Source organism: Schistocerca serialis, chromosome 4 (genome assembly GCF_023864345.2).
Source record: "Schistocerca serialis cubense isolate TAMUIC-IGC-003099 chromosome 4, iqSchSeri2.2, whole genome shotgun sequence".
Lineage (NCBI taxonomy): Eukaryota > Metazoa > Arthropoda > Insecta > Orthoptera > Acrididae > Schistocerca > Schistocerca serialis.
In genome coordinates this window covers 327,108,835-327,122,657 of record NC_064641.1, presented here as the reverse complement: position 1 = coordinate 327,122,657, position 13,823 = coordinate 327,108,835, and the positions used below count along the sequence as shown (strand labels likewise).

Sequence of the window (13,823 nt, the reverse complement as noted above, 5' to 3'; positions counted from 1 at the left end):
CCGGGGCCCTGTGAGCGTGGAACGAGAACGCTACCGCAAGACCACCAGCTGCCGACAGAAAAAAATAACATGTACAACTCAAAATTTGTGAGGCAAGAACACACTACAATTTTTTTCGTCAGTATCCTGACTGGATTTCTGCGGCCAGCCACGAATTCCTCTCCTGTGCCAACCTCTTCATCCCGGAGCAGTAGTTGCAAAATAGGTCCTTAATGCTTGTTGGATGTATTCCAAACTCTGTTTTCCTCTACGGGTCTTATACTCTACACCTCTCTCTAGTACCTTGAAAGTTATTGCATGAAGCCTTAAAATACACTCCTGGAAATGGAAAAAAGAACACATTGACACCGGTGTGTCAGACCCACCATACTTGCTCCGGACACTGCGAGAGGGCTGTACAAGCAATGATCACACGCACGGCACAGCGGACACACCAGGAACCGCGGTGTTGGCCGTCGAATGGCGCTAGCTGCGCAGCATTTGTGCACCGCCGCCGTCAGTGTCAGCCAGTTTGCCGTGGCATACGGAGCTCCATCGCTTTCTTTAACACTGGTAGCATTCCGCGACAGCGTGGACGTGAACCGTATGTGCAGTTGACGGACTTTGAGCGAGGGTGTATAGTGGGCATGCGGGAGGCCGGGTGGACGTACCGCCGAATTGCTCAACACGTGGGGCGTGAGGTCTCCACAGTACATCGATGTTGTCGCCAGTGGTCGGCGGAAGGTGCACGTGCCCGTCGACCAGGGACCGGACCGCAGCGACGCACGGATGCACGCCAAGACCGTAGGATCCTACGCAGTGCCGTAGGGGACCGCACCGCCACTTCCCAGCAAATTAGGGACACTGTTGCTCCTGGAGTATCGGCGAGGACCATTCGCAACCGTCTCCATGAAGCTGGGCTACGGTCCCGCACACCGTTAGGCCGTCTTCCGCTCACGCCCCAACATCGTGCAGCCCGCCTCCAGTGGTGTCGCGACAGGCGTGAGTGGAGGGACGAATGGAGACGTGTCGTCTTCAGCGATGAGAGTCGCTTCTGCCTTGGTGCCAATGATGGTCGTATGCGTGTTTGGCGCCGTGCAGGTGAGCACCACAATCAGGACTGCATACGACCGAGGCACACAGGGCCAACACCCGGCATCATGGTGTGGGGAGCGATCTCCTACACTGGCCGTACACCACTGGTGATCGTCGAGGGGACACTGAATAGTGCACGGTACATCCAAACCGTCATCGAACCCATCGTTCTACCATTCCTAGACCGGAAAGGGAACTTGCTGTTCCAACAGGACAATGCACGTCCGCATGTATCCCGTGCCACCCAACGTGCTCTAGAAGGTGTAAGTCAACTACCCTGGCCAGCAAGATCTCCGGATCTGTCCCCCATTGAGCATGTTTGGGACTGGATGAAGCGTCGTCTCACGCGGTCTGCACGTCCAGCACGAACGCTGGTCCAACTGAGGCGCCAGGTGGAAATGGCATGGCAAGCCGTTCCACAGGACTACATCCAGCATCTCTACGATCGCCTCCATGGGAGAACAGCAGCCTGCATTGCTGCGAAAGGTGGATATACACTGTACTAGTGCCGACATTGTGCATGCTCTGTTGCCTGTGTCTATGTGCCTGTGGTTCTGTCAGTGTGATCATGTGATGTATCTGAGCCCAGGAATGTGTCAATAAAGTTTCCCCTTCCTGGGACAATGAATTCACGGTGTTCTTATTTCAATTTCCAGGAGTGTATGTCCTACCATCCTCTCTAGTCTTCTTGTCCGTGTTTTCTACATATTCCTTCCCTATCCGATTCTGGAGAGAATCTCTGCGTTCCGTACCTTATCAATCCACCTTATTTTCAACAATTTTCTGTAGCATTACATCTCAGATATTTCGATTCTCTTCTTTTTGGTTATCACGCAGTTCAAGTTTCACTACAATGAAATTCTGTGTTCCAAATGTACATTAGCAGTAATTGCTTCCTTAAATTAAAGCCTATTATTGTCAACAATTTTCTGTAGCATCACATCTCAAATATTTCGATTCTCTTCTTTTCGGTTATCACGCAGTTCAAGTTTCACTACAATGAAATTCTGTGTTCCAAATGTACATTAGCAGTAATTGCTTCCTTAAATTAAAGCCTATGCTGCGTCTGATACCAGTAGACTTCTCTTGGCCAGCAAAGCGTTTTACCAGTGCTAGTCTGCTTCTTACGTCATCCTTGCTCCGTCCGTCAGTTGTTATTTTGCAGTTCGGTAGCGGAATTCATTAACGTCATCTATTTCGTGACCATCAACACCGATGTTAAGTTTCTCGCTGTTCTCAGTTCTGCTACTTCTCATTATTTTCGCCATTCTTCGATTTACTCTCAATCCATATTCTGTACTCATTAGACTATTCATTCCATTCAGCAGGTCCTGTAAATCGTCTTCTCTTTCAGTGAGGATAGCAATGTCACCAGTCAAGCTTATCATTGATATACTGTCAGCTTGAATTTTAATTCTACTCATTAACCTTTCTTTTATTACCTTCGTTGCATCTTGGATTTAGAGATTGAACGCTAGAGGAAAAAGAAAACGTCCAAGTCTTACACACGTGTATTCTGAGCAGTTCGTTCTGGGTCTTAGACCCTTATAGTTCCTTATTGTCTCTTTGTACATATTGTGTACCCTTATTTTCCTCGAAATTTTGAACATGTTGCGGCATTTGACGTCATCGAACGCTTTCTGCAGCTTTTTGCTCCCATTACGAACCTCAACGTGAGAATTGTCTCGTTGGTGCCTTTATCTTCCAAAAAGCCATGTGGATTCGCATATAACACACCTTCAACTGTCCTTTCCATTCTTGTGTATACTATTCCTGTCAGCAAGTTTGATGCATGAGTGGTTAAGCTGATTGTGCGAAAAATTCTTACCCTTATCAGTTCCTACTATATCTACAATTGTGTGAAAGATGCTTTTTCGGGAAGTCAGGTGGTACTTCGCCAGACATACGTTTTACATATCAGTGTGAGTAGTCGTTTTGTTGGCTCTTCCACCAATGGTTTTAGAAATTCTGATGAATATTATCTATCCCTTCTGCTTTATTCGAGCTTAAGTCGTACAGAGCTCTTTTAAATTTAGATATTAATACTGGATGCCCTGTCTCTTCTATATAAAGGCGTGTTTCTTCTCCTATCACGTCATCATGCAAGTGTCCCACCTCATACAGGCCTTCAGTGTATGTCTTCAACCTATTCACTGACAACTCTGCATTTAGCAGTGGGCTTGTCATTGCACTCATAATTTTACCATCCTCGCTTTAAATTTCACCGAAGATTGTTTTGACCTTTCTATATGCTGAGTCAGTCCTTGCGATAAACTTTTTTTCTCTATTTCTTCATATTTTTCATGTAGCCATTTCACCTTAGTTTCCATGCATTTGCTGTTTATTTTTTCGTGAGTGACTTGTGTTTCTGTACTCAGGAGTTTCCTTCTTTCATCGGTCAATTGAAGTATCTGTATTTTATTTTTTTCAGCTTTTGTGAATGCCCCGCTTAGAGATGGCCATTGCTCTTCAACTGTACTACCTACTGAGCTAATCCTTATCGCAGCATCTATAGTCTCAAAGAACTTCAAGCTTATCTCTTCATTCCTTAGTACTTTCATATCCTGCTTTTTTGCGTATTGACACTTCATGACTAGTCTCGTAAATTTAAACGTATTCTTCATCACTTCTAAATTGTGATCTGAGTATATATCTGCTCTTGGATATGCCTTACAATCCAGTATCTGATTTCTGAATCTCTGCCGACCATCATGTACTCTAAATGAAATCTTCCTGTATCTTCTGGTCTTTTCCAAGTATACTTCCTCCTCTTATGATTCCTGAACACAGTATTCTTTATTACTAGCTGAAATCTGGTGCCAAACTGAGTCAGTCTTTCTTCTATCTCATTCCTAGTACTAATCCCATATTCTCCTATAACCCTTTCTTCTGCTCCTTCCCCTACAACCGCATTCCAATACCCCATGACTATTATACACTCCTGGAAATGGAAAAAAGAACACATTGACACCGGTGTGTCAGACCCACCATACTTGCTCCGGACACTGCGAGAGGGCTGTACAAGCAATGATCACACGCACGGCACAGCGGACACACCAGGAACCGCGGTGTTGGCCGTCGAATGGCGCTAGCTGCGCAGCATTTGTGCACCGCCGCCGTCAGTGTCAGCCAGTTTGCCGTGGCATACGGAGCTCCATCGCAGTCTTTAACACTGGTAACATGCCGCGACAGCGTGGACGTGAACCGTATGTGCAGTTGACGGACTTTGAGCGAGGGCGTATAGTGGGCATGCGGGAGGCCGGGTGGACGTACCGCCGAATTGCTCAACACGTGGGGCGTGAGGTCTCCACAGTACATCGATGTTGTCGCTAGTGGTCGGCGGAAGGTGCACGTGCCCGTCGACCTGGGACCGGACCGCAGCGACGCACGGATGCACGCCAAGACCGTAGGATCCTACGCAGTGCCGTAGGGGACCGCACCGCCACTTCCCAGCAAATTAGGGACACTGTTGCTCCTGGGGTATCGGCGAGGACCATTCGCAACCGTCTCCATGAAGCTGGGCTACGGTCCCGCACACCGTTAGGCCGTCTTCCGCTCACGCCCCAACATCGTGCAGCCCGCCTCCAGTGGTGTCGCGACAGACGTGAATGGAGGGACGAATGGAGACGTGTCGTCTTCAGCGACGAGAGTCGCTTCTGCCATGGTGCCAATGATGGTCGTATGCGTGTTTGGCGCCGTGCAGGTGAGCGCCACAATCAGGACTGCATACGACCGAGGCACACAGGGCCAACACCCGGCATCATGGTGTGGGGAGCGATCTCCTACACTGGCCGTACACCACTGGTGATCGTCGAGGGGACACTGAATAGTGCACGGTACATCCAAACCGTCATCGAACCCATCGTTCTACCATTCCTAGACCGGCAAGGGAACTTGCTGTTCCAACAGGACAATGCACGTCCGCATGTATCCCGTGCCACCGAACGTGCTCTAGAAGGTGTAAGTCAACTACCCTGGCCAGCAAGATCTCCGGATCTGTCCCCCATTGAGCATGTTTGGGACTGGATGAAGCGTCGTCTCACGCGGTCTGCACGTCCAGCACGAACGCTGGTCCAACTGAGGCGCCAGGTGGCAATGGCATGGCAAGCCGTTCCACAGGACTACATCCAGCATCTCTACGATCGTCTCCATGGGAGAATATCAGCCTGCATTGCTGCGAAAGGTGGATATACACTGTACTAGTGCCGACATTGTGCATGCTCTGTTGCCTGTGTCTATGTGCCTGTGGTTCTGTCAGTGTGATCATGTGATGTATCTGAGCCCAGGAATGTGTCAATAAAGTTTCCCCTTCCTGGGACAATGAATTCACGGTGTTCTTATTTCAATTTCCAGGAGTGTATTTTCATCTCGCTTTGCGTACTGAATCACCCATTCAGTGTTCTCAATACTATCTCTGTCTCTTCACCTTCTGCTTGTGTACCTGAGCTATTGTTGTACGTGTTGGTTTTCTGTCGCTTCTGGTGATAATAACTCTGTCACTGAATTGTTCACAAAAGCTCACTCTCTATTCGTAACGAATCCTACTCCGCGTATATCATTGTCTGCTGCCGTTGACGTTAACCTATACTCGTTTGAGCAGGTATTTTTGTCTTCTTTCCGTTTCACTTCACTGAATCCCACTATATCTAGATACATGCGGCATAATGTCGTTTATTGGCTTAATGTGATGTTGGCTACAACAGAGTGTTGAGAGCTACGACCAGAAAGCGGCCAGGACTGCATAACATCGATTAAAAATAATGAGAAAGGTATATGTGTTAGTTCAACATTAAAATTAACGAATATATTTTAATATCTATACAACAAATGCAAAATTAACAGATTACGTCACAGACGAAATATAATAGAAATGCCTTTACAGGAAACCTACACATTCGATATTTACAAAGAAACAAATAGATTTTTTCCGCTGCAAGGGAAGGCTGACGAAATTAATAGTTCTATACGAGGGACCTGTAAAACAAACTGCCACATAATTTGGGATAGCAATACACGTGTAAATTTCATATATAGATTGTTGTATCTTTTTAAATAAACATACACCTGTTCAACAATACGAATAAAAATATAATTTAATTTCCTGAATTTACATCTTCACATCAGTGTGCTATCAGTGTATGAGTAAAATTGTAGTTGGTTTTCATTTCTGAAAATACGTAGCGTGGCTAGCTACATAACGGAAGTAACCAAAAGTTACACTTATCAGCCTACTATGTTACTCAATGCAGTGATACTTCATCTTCAGCTGAATAAGGAAGCATGAACAACGAAATATTCTATAATCTATTTAGTCATAGTGACGGTCTCTGTCATGTGCTACTGGGCTTATTAGTTACATGTATATCAGTGTCCTTTATTACGAACACGAGCATAGTGTTCGCGTAAGACCTGCGACATATGCGAATTTGTACTAAGGTACTGCGTTCAATGGCATGAGAGTAATAGCCTGCGGCATGCTAAAAAGTTGACGAAATTGGGGTGACACTCCTTAGCTTGAGGGATAGGGCCTCCACCAAAACCCAACAGAGTACTAATGGTAAAGATGGAAATCGACGGTGAAAGGAGAATGTGGATATCATATTTGAGGAAGACACCGTATGTTGCTACGACATGTAACGTAGTACAGACTTCAGTAAAGGAACACGAAAGCAAATACTAAAGTGTGCAACACTTCATGTTCAACTTGTGGTATCAATAACTCGGCTTATAATGTATTGCCCATTTTTGTTGTGATAAAAGTGGTATTGGAGCTGTGACTGCAAGAAACCTTGATCCAACGCATTGTTGAATGTAGCTCAGGGTCTGTGTCAGAACTTCAAGCTACAGCGTAGCGACAAAATTAGACTAAACATCCTCCAAAAGCATCTAAATGGTGAGGGAAATAAAACCATATCTGGAAAAGTTTCACCAGGAAAAGCTCACTACGCAGTAGGGGCCGCGTGGCCCGAGGTCTAGGTAAGAACAACCCGTGGCCTACGTAGTGATGATACAAATAAAAACCAAGAAAACGGAGAACGTTGAGTACATACTTGAAGCAAGAGGGTATGTCGCTACCATTCGTGAAGTAGCATAGACTTAAGGTAAGTAACATGGAAATAATACTAAAGTGTGCAAAATTCTGTCTGTGTACCAGCTCACAAAATGGTCTTTGTCTTCTTCGGTGCACTTTTACCAGCATTTGTTCATTGCTTTGATCCTGGTGTGTAATGGTGGTTCCACGTTTCATCAACAGTCACAAATCGGCGCATAAAGTCTATCAGATTGCTATTAAACGTTGCCAGACATTGTGTTGAAATCCGGCACTGACTTCGCACACAGCTTCCTTGCCAGTTCTCCGTTCAGGATATTATGCATTCGTTCAGTTGCAGAGGTGGTATCATTAGCTTATAATCTATTGGTTAATGAACATTGCCAGTATTTGTTCTAATAAGAGCTGTAGCGGAACTGTGGTTACAAGAAACCTTGGGCCAGTGTGCGTTTACAGAGTAGCTCAAGATCTAGGTCAAATCATGCTACGATCTCTGTTAACGCGTAGCGTCAAAACAAGATTACATACTGATGACGTACATCGAACTGGTAATTCAAATAAAATCTATCGGGATAGAGCTTGTCAGTAAAAGCACAAGAGCAGTATCGACAGCGTATTCCGTGTTTCAAGTTGAACCTATCGGAAAATAGCGTGGTACAGGGTGGACAGCAGTAGAAGTTATAGCACAACGAAAACATTTTCAACTTTTAGTCGGTACTAACAAAAAACTACTGGTTTGTGCTAAGGTCTACCATCATTTTAACATCCCACAGTCACATAAGTTTCATCGCTTCATAAAAGTAAATAAAATCAGCGAAACAGGAAGAAAAGTTTTTCTGACTGAATTCTAACTTGTCGTTGCGGAATTCTGCTGGGGCTCTTTTGTTGTTACTATAAATTTGTGTTTCTTATAAGGGAATACGTTTTCTTCCCTTTGAGAGATGTGGAGGACGGTCATATCCTGCCGTATATCTGCTACTTGAAGTTCGTAATTCCTGGGATGGAACACAAAGGTGATTTTCTTGCTGCTGTTGGTGTGTCCCCTGTATCTCGTGACGAAGGGCCGCCCTGTCTGACCGATATAGTATTTTTCACAACTGTCGCATTTTAACTTATATTCGTCAGAGTCTGTGTCCTTTTTATTCTCTCCTGGCTCTATTACTGTTAGATATTCTGAAGGCCAACCTGACATTCGGCTTCCGAAATATATGTTCATTTTTATCATAAATGCTTCCTAAAGGGCATTGCAACGAACTTAATCTTAACTTTATTCTCATATTGTGCGTTACTATTATCGTTCGAAAGTAACTTTTTTTTAGATATTTGTTAATATTGGTTACAGTGCTTTCATGGTATCCATTTGTGATAGCTATTTGTTTAAGCGTGATTAGTTCTTTTTTTATGTTGGGCGGATCAATACGCAGCCTAAGCAGCCTGTGTATGCAGATGATGGTATCGTTTAACGTCTAATAAAGTCATCAGAAGACCGAACCAAATTGCAAATGATTTATAAAAGATATCTGCATGATGGAAAAATTGGCAGTTGACCCTAAATAACGAAAAGTGTGAGGTCATTCACATGAGTGCTAAAACAATTCGTTAAACTTCTGTTACACGACAAATCAGTCAAATCTAAAGGCCGTAAATTCATCTAAATACCTAGGAATTACAATTACGAACAACTTAAGCTGGAAGAAACATATAGAAAATATTATGGGGTAGGCTAACCAAAGACTGCGTTTTATCGGCAGGACACTTAGAAAATGTAGCGGATCTACTAAAGAGACTGCGTGCACAACCCTTATTCGTCCTCTTTTGGAGTACTGCTGCGCGGTGTGGGATCCTTACCAGATAGGTTTAACGGATTACATTGAAAAAGTTCAAAGAAGGGCAGCACATTTTCTAGTATCGCGAAATAGGGAGAGAGTCTCAGTGACATGGTACAGGATTTCGGGTGGACATAATTAAAACACAGGCATTTTTCGTTGCGGCGGAATCTTCTCTCGAAATTTTGATAACCAACTTTCTCATCCGAATGCGAAAATATTTTGTTGACGCAGACCTAGGGAGAAACGCCCATCATGCTAAAATAATGGAAATCGCACGAAAAGATATAGGTAATCGTTCCTTCAGCGCAATGTTCGAGATTGGAATAACAGAGAATTACTTTAAAGGGGTTTCGATGAACCCTCTGGCAGGCAGTTAAGTGTGATTTACAGAGTTTCCATGTAGATGTAAATGTAGATGCTGAGGAAAAATGGTAACCTGAATCTTTCCTGAAGGCATGACACAACATTATTATAACGTTCTACTAGCCAGGTTCCTATACGTACTTAAGCTGGACCTGTCATTTCATATCATAATAGTTTGATGTACGAGTATGTGAAGCTATTGTCTTAAAGCTGTAAAATGAAATTAATCTTGGAATACATGGTGTTCAGCACTGCTACACACTCCTGCGTCTCATTTTTAAAGAGGTTCGAATCTTTCAACATTTATCGAAGCCTCTAGTTTAACTCTTAGCTGAGGGAGGATCTGTTGTCCATTACGCCACGTATTGATTTACGTGGATGTCTGTTAATTTAGGAGCGCAAATGTGGTAAAGAAACACATTCGCTTTCACTGAATATTTCTTAGTCTCAAATCAAAAAAACTCTAACTGTTTCTTTTCGTTCCTATTGTGTTATGGAAGTTTGTGTTCGGGTGTTTCTTAGGTTCAACTATATTATTTGCTACGAAACATTTTCTTATTTAGAAGATAGTTGTCATTAATGATGACGATCACTTTCCTTTAACCTGCTTTCATTGCACTTGCCTTGCTAACGCGAAAATTTATTCTTTACCATTCGATTTACTTTTTTGAAAGTATATGAAATCCTATTTGCATTATTTAAAATTTTTATTTGTTTTTATCGCATTAAACGCCTGTTGTTTCTCCATTTTGGCTTTCTTAGTGGCTATTTCTTTGTCAACAATAATTTGTATTACTTCACCTGACTTGATCCCTTACTGTAAGTTATACTGTAAGCTTTTATTTGATAGTGCTGTCTCAGTTAAATTAGCTACTCTGTTCGTGAATGCGTGTGTAGGTTTTTTAAGCAACTCTCTGAGCTTCTTATCATGTCTAGTCATTATTGTCTAGTCCTGCTTGAAATAACTTGATGCGTTTCATTAAACTTTAGATCTAATAACGTCTCTTCAATAGCAGTTCGATCTGTGTAGCTTTCGTCAACATTATACGTCTCTGTTTATAAAATTCTGGGGTTTGCATTTTTAGCCAAAAAATTTTACTTTTAGCTTCGACTGTTCTAGTAGTCTTGGAGGATTTCCTAATGTTTACTGTAGCATAGTATTGTGTAATCTGTAAGCTAAAAACCTTTTGTTGAAGTGGATGTTCAACTGTATTGTTGCTATTTTCCTGCGAAGTTTAAGAAAACTATTATGCTCTCCTATAGCTCGGCTAGGCACTCTACTGTCCTTGGCTACCATTACGAGTCGGTGCAGGAGCCTATCCACAAATTTGTACTGTAGTCTTCTCACGAATCTTTCATTTATTTGCCAAAATCGCCATGTTTAACAACAGGCTTTCAACCTGTAACTTTGTCATATTTTCTTATTCACAGAACAGAAAATGGCAATTTATATAGCCAAAACATGTATCAACATTTCGATCTCGTAAAATAAACAAAAGGTTTTCATTACAAGGCTACAGTACAAATCCATTTCATTTTCCTGTGTCGCAAATATGACAGTGGCGTCTATATGCACACCATCGTTTCTATGTATTTCTGTAGCACTATATTTAAGCTGCTCAGATTGTGATGCGTATATCGTAACACATTTACGGTTTTTCAATAGTAAGGCGTGACAAAATGGACAGGATTTAGCGTTGTACAACACTCGACTGAAAGGTCTCACGTAGTTAGGTTAAATGCTTTCATGTACTAAACTGGCCACGTTATGTAGCCATTAAGATCAGTAGCACTGATGCAGTTCAGTTATCTAAAATTCATGAAAAATTAAAGATACGCTAAGATTAGTTACTGATATGCATGAGGTAAATATTCATTATTCAAAGATAAACAATCATTTTGATAATGGGCACTTTTAGTAGCTGTGGGATGGAGACGTCACATGCTGTGGGTGCAGTGTGGCAAGTCAGTCATGGCAGCAGAAGGAGCCATGGAGTTATCACCCAGCGATATCACAGGGTCACTGGCGATACTATACTTTTGTTTTCACTCACGTTTCCCAGAATTGCTAGCAGCCCCAGAAAGTCGATAACCTAGGCATGCTTTATCACACAATAGACTGCGTCCCAAAAAGCAACTCCTGACTCTTCCTGAAGTGTGTGCAGACATGCTGAGTTACGCTGCAGCTTCCCAGTAAGAGAAAGGCCATCAGCATCGAAGCCTACCTACAGGCTCAAAGGTGGGTGCTGGCAACGGTATGCCACTATGTCATATGGTGGTCTGCTACCTGTGTTCTTCGGTTACACCACCACAAAGCCTGCTGGAAGGGGGCATCCACACTTCCACATCAGTCTTGACTTTGATAGCGATGTTGTGGTTTGCAGTAGTTATGTCCCCATAGGTGCTAAGAACAGCATACACACCCATGCCCAATGCAGGACTGGAACCTCTGTCGGGAGGAGAAGCATAGAGTGTACTAGATGTGTATGATTAGTTAGCAATGGATAATACGACTGACTGTCTCAACGATAAATACGAGTAAAGAGCTATCGGTAAACTGGGTTCTTTGAAGTTTTGTTGGTTGCTGCATTAAGTTCTAGTTACATAGGTGTAGCTTCACAACCAGTATTTCTTTCTTATTTTAAAATTCTGTTTTTCCTACCTAATTACTTAAACTTCTGAGAATTATTGACTTTTCTTCAACATCAACTGATTCACTGAATGTTTTGGTTCATACTTGGCAGAAATCCAACGCCAACTGACGAGATGGTGCATTGGCCAAGAGTGACTTCCGACGACCTGTTGGAATACCTGGATATAGGCCAGACACTGCAGGTGAAGAAAGGGCTCTTCCAAGAGCGAGTAGACTTCTGGAGATCGCTGCCTCTCAGAGAAACACAGCAGCAGAACAAAGTCAGAGAGGAACTCTGATTTTAGATAAAATGGACGCCAATTTTTTGCTCAAATTCAGAAAACGTTCAATGTTGCGTTTGTTGTTGTCTGTGAATACACATACCACTGACTTCAGAGTATTATCAAATGGCTATAGAAAATGATAAATTAAGTAATGTGTGTTTAATCATAGGAAACAAGACTTCTCTAATGGGAATTAATTCGATGTGATGGTCATTGTAATTATAATGATAACAAAGAATGTTCCATTATTCCTTGGAAGAACGCAATGCTATGTATACTATTGAACCTCTCCTACAAAAGTGTATATTTTGATTTTCAGGAGTGAGGATATCAAAAACAGTACAAATTCAGGTGAATTCCACTAATAGGGTTCGGTACACTTGCTATTTCACTAACAATTCAGTTTGTATGACAATAAACTAGTGGATTTTTCAAGTGCAAACCAACAGCAAAATGTGAAACAATTGTACAACACTAAGGAATAAATACCATACAATTGTTGTTTGCTTGTGTTTTTTAGAGTGATTTTTATTCGAATTCATAACACCTACTTGTTTATATTCCTTACAGCAGCGAACTTAAAAATGCTATGCGTTTAACTTTTCATTGCAATAATACATCTTTGCGAAAGAAATTTACTTATTTAACAAATTATGTACGGATTTTTAAGTAACCACAACTAATTTGAAAATAATTTTGTAATTTTTCAGTTCTTTTCTTTCTCTAGCATTGGCGCTTTTTTCCTTTAACAACTATTTTATTTTACTTTAATTAGCTATATTTTGCGCCATTGTTTCCAATTTTTGTTCGTTATATTTTGTTAATAAATCTGGAATTGAGAGTTGAATTTCGGTAATACTGGACGCCATTGTTAAGAAGATTTGGCTAATGTTATGAGAAGTTAAATATCAATCGCATTGGCTGTCTATTGTTCGCATTACAGCCTTATGTTGCGTACGCGAAAACATATGGTGGAACCGCTTTGTGGCTGTCTCCGATATCAGATACCTGAAGCTTTGTCAGTGTATACATTAATCCATATCCTTGTTTCCTGCGTAAGATCGTTGAATGTGTAACTTTTCAAAACCCCGTCAGAGCATCCAGATTTAGTCTTTCTGCATATTCCCTAAATTGCTTAAGAGAATGGCGGTATAGTTAAATACAATAAAACTGTCAACTGTCAATTTCTCAATCAAATTTAATACTAACATGTTGTTCATTTACAAAGATATAATCGTCAATAGGACATTAAACTCAATAGCTTGCCATCATTAGATTTTATGAAGTGTAATCTTTGAATTACTGTTATTGCAGGTTAAATTAAAAGCTATGTTTGCTGTACAGCATTACCAGTGCCAGAAAAGTTCCATGGTTTTCTTGGTGTTTTCTGCAGTGTCCAGTTTTGTATTCAATGGTGATAAAATTCTGATACTTTTCACAGGGGATGTACTGAAGACAAGGACTACAGACGAGACCAACAAGCATTATCGCGTTCCATTGTATATATGAGTATAGATGGTGATATTGTGAAGAAATCAGTCAGTATTGGGTTCATTAATCCCTTCGCATACCACTTCTCGTTAACAGATAGT

At 42.0% G+C, this 13,823-nt stretch overlaps 1 protein-coding gene across 1 annotated transcript in view; it reads left to right on the top strand.

The window, feature by feature from the left end:
• Positions 1-12,480, top strand: part of LOC126474438 (fatty acyl-CoA hydrolase precursor, medium chain-like) — a 162,241-nt gene extending 149,761 nt beyond the window's left edge. The window contains exon 10 of the mRNA XM_050101909.1: positions 12,060-12,480. Within this exon, the coding sequence (XP_049957866.1) occupies positions 12,060-12,246 (187 nt within the window). The 3' untranslated portion in view covers positions 12,247-12,480. The remainder of the gene's footprint in view (positions 1-12,059) is intronic.
• The last annotated feature ends 1,343 nt before the right edge of the window (positions 12,481-13,823 follow it).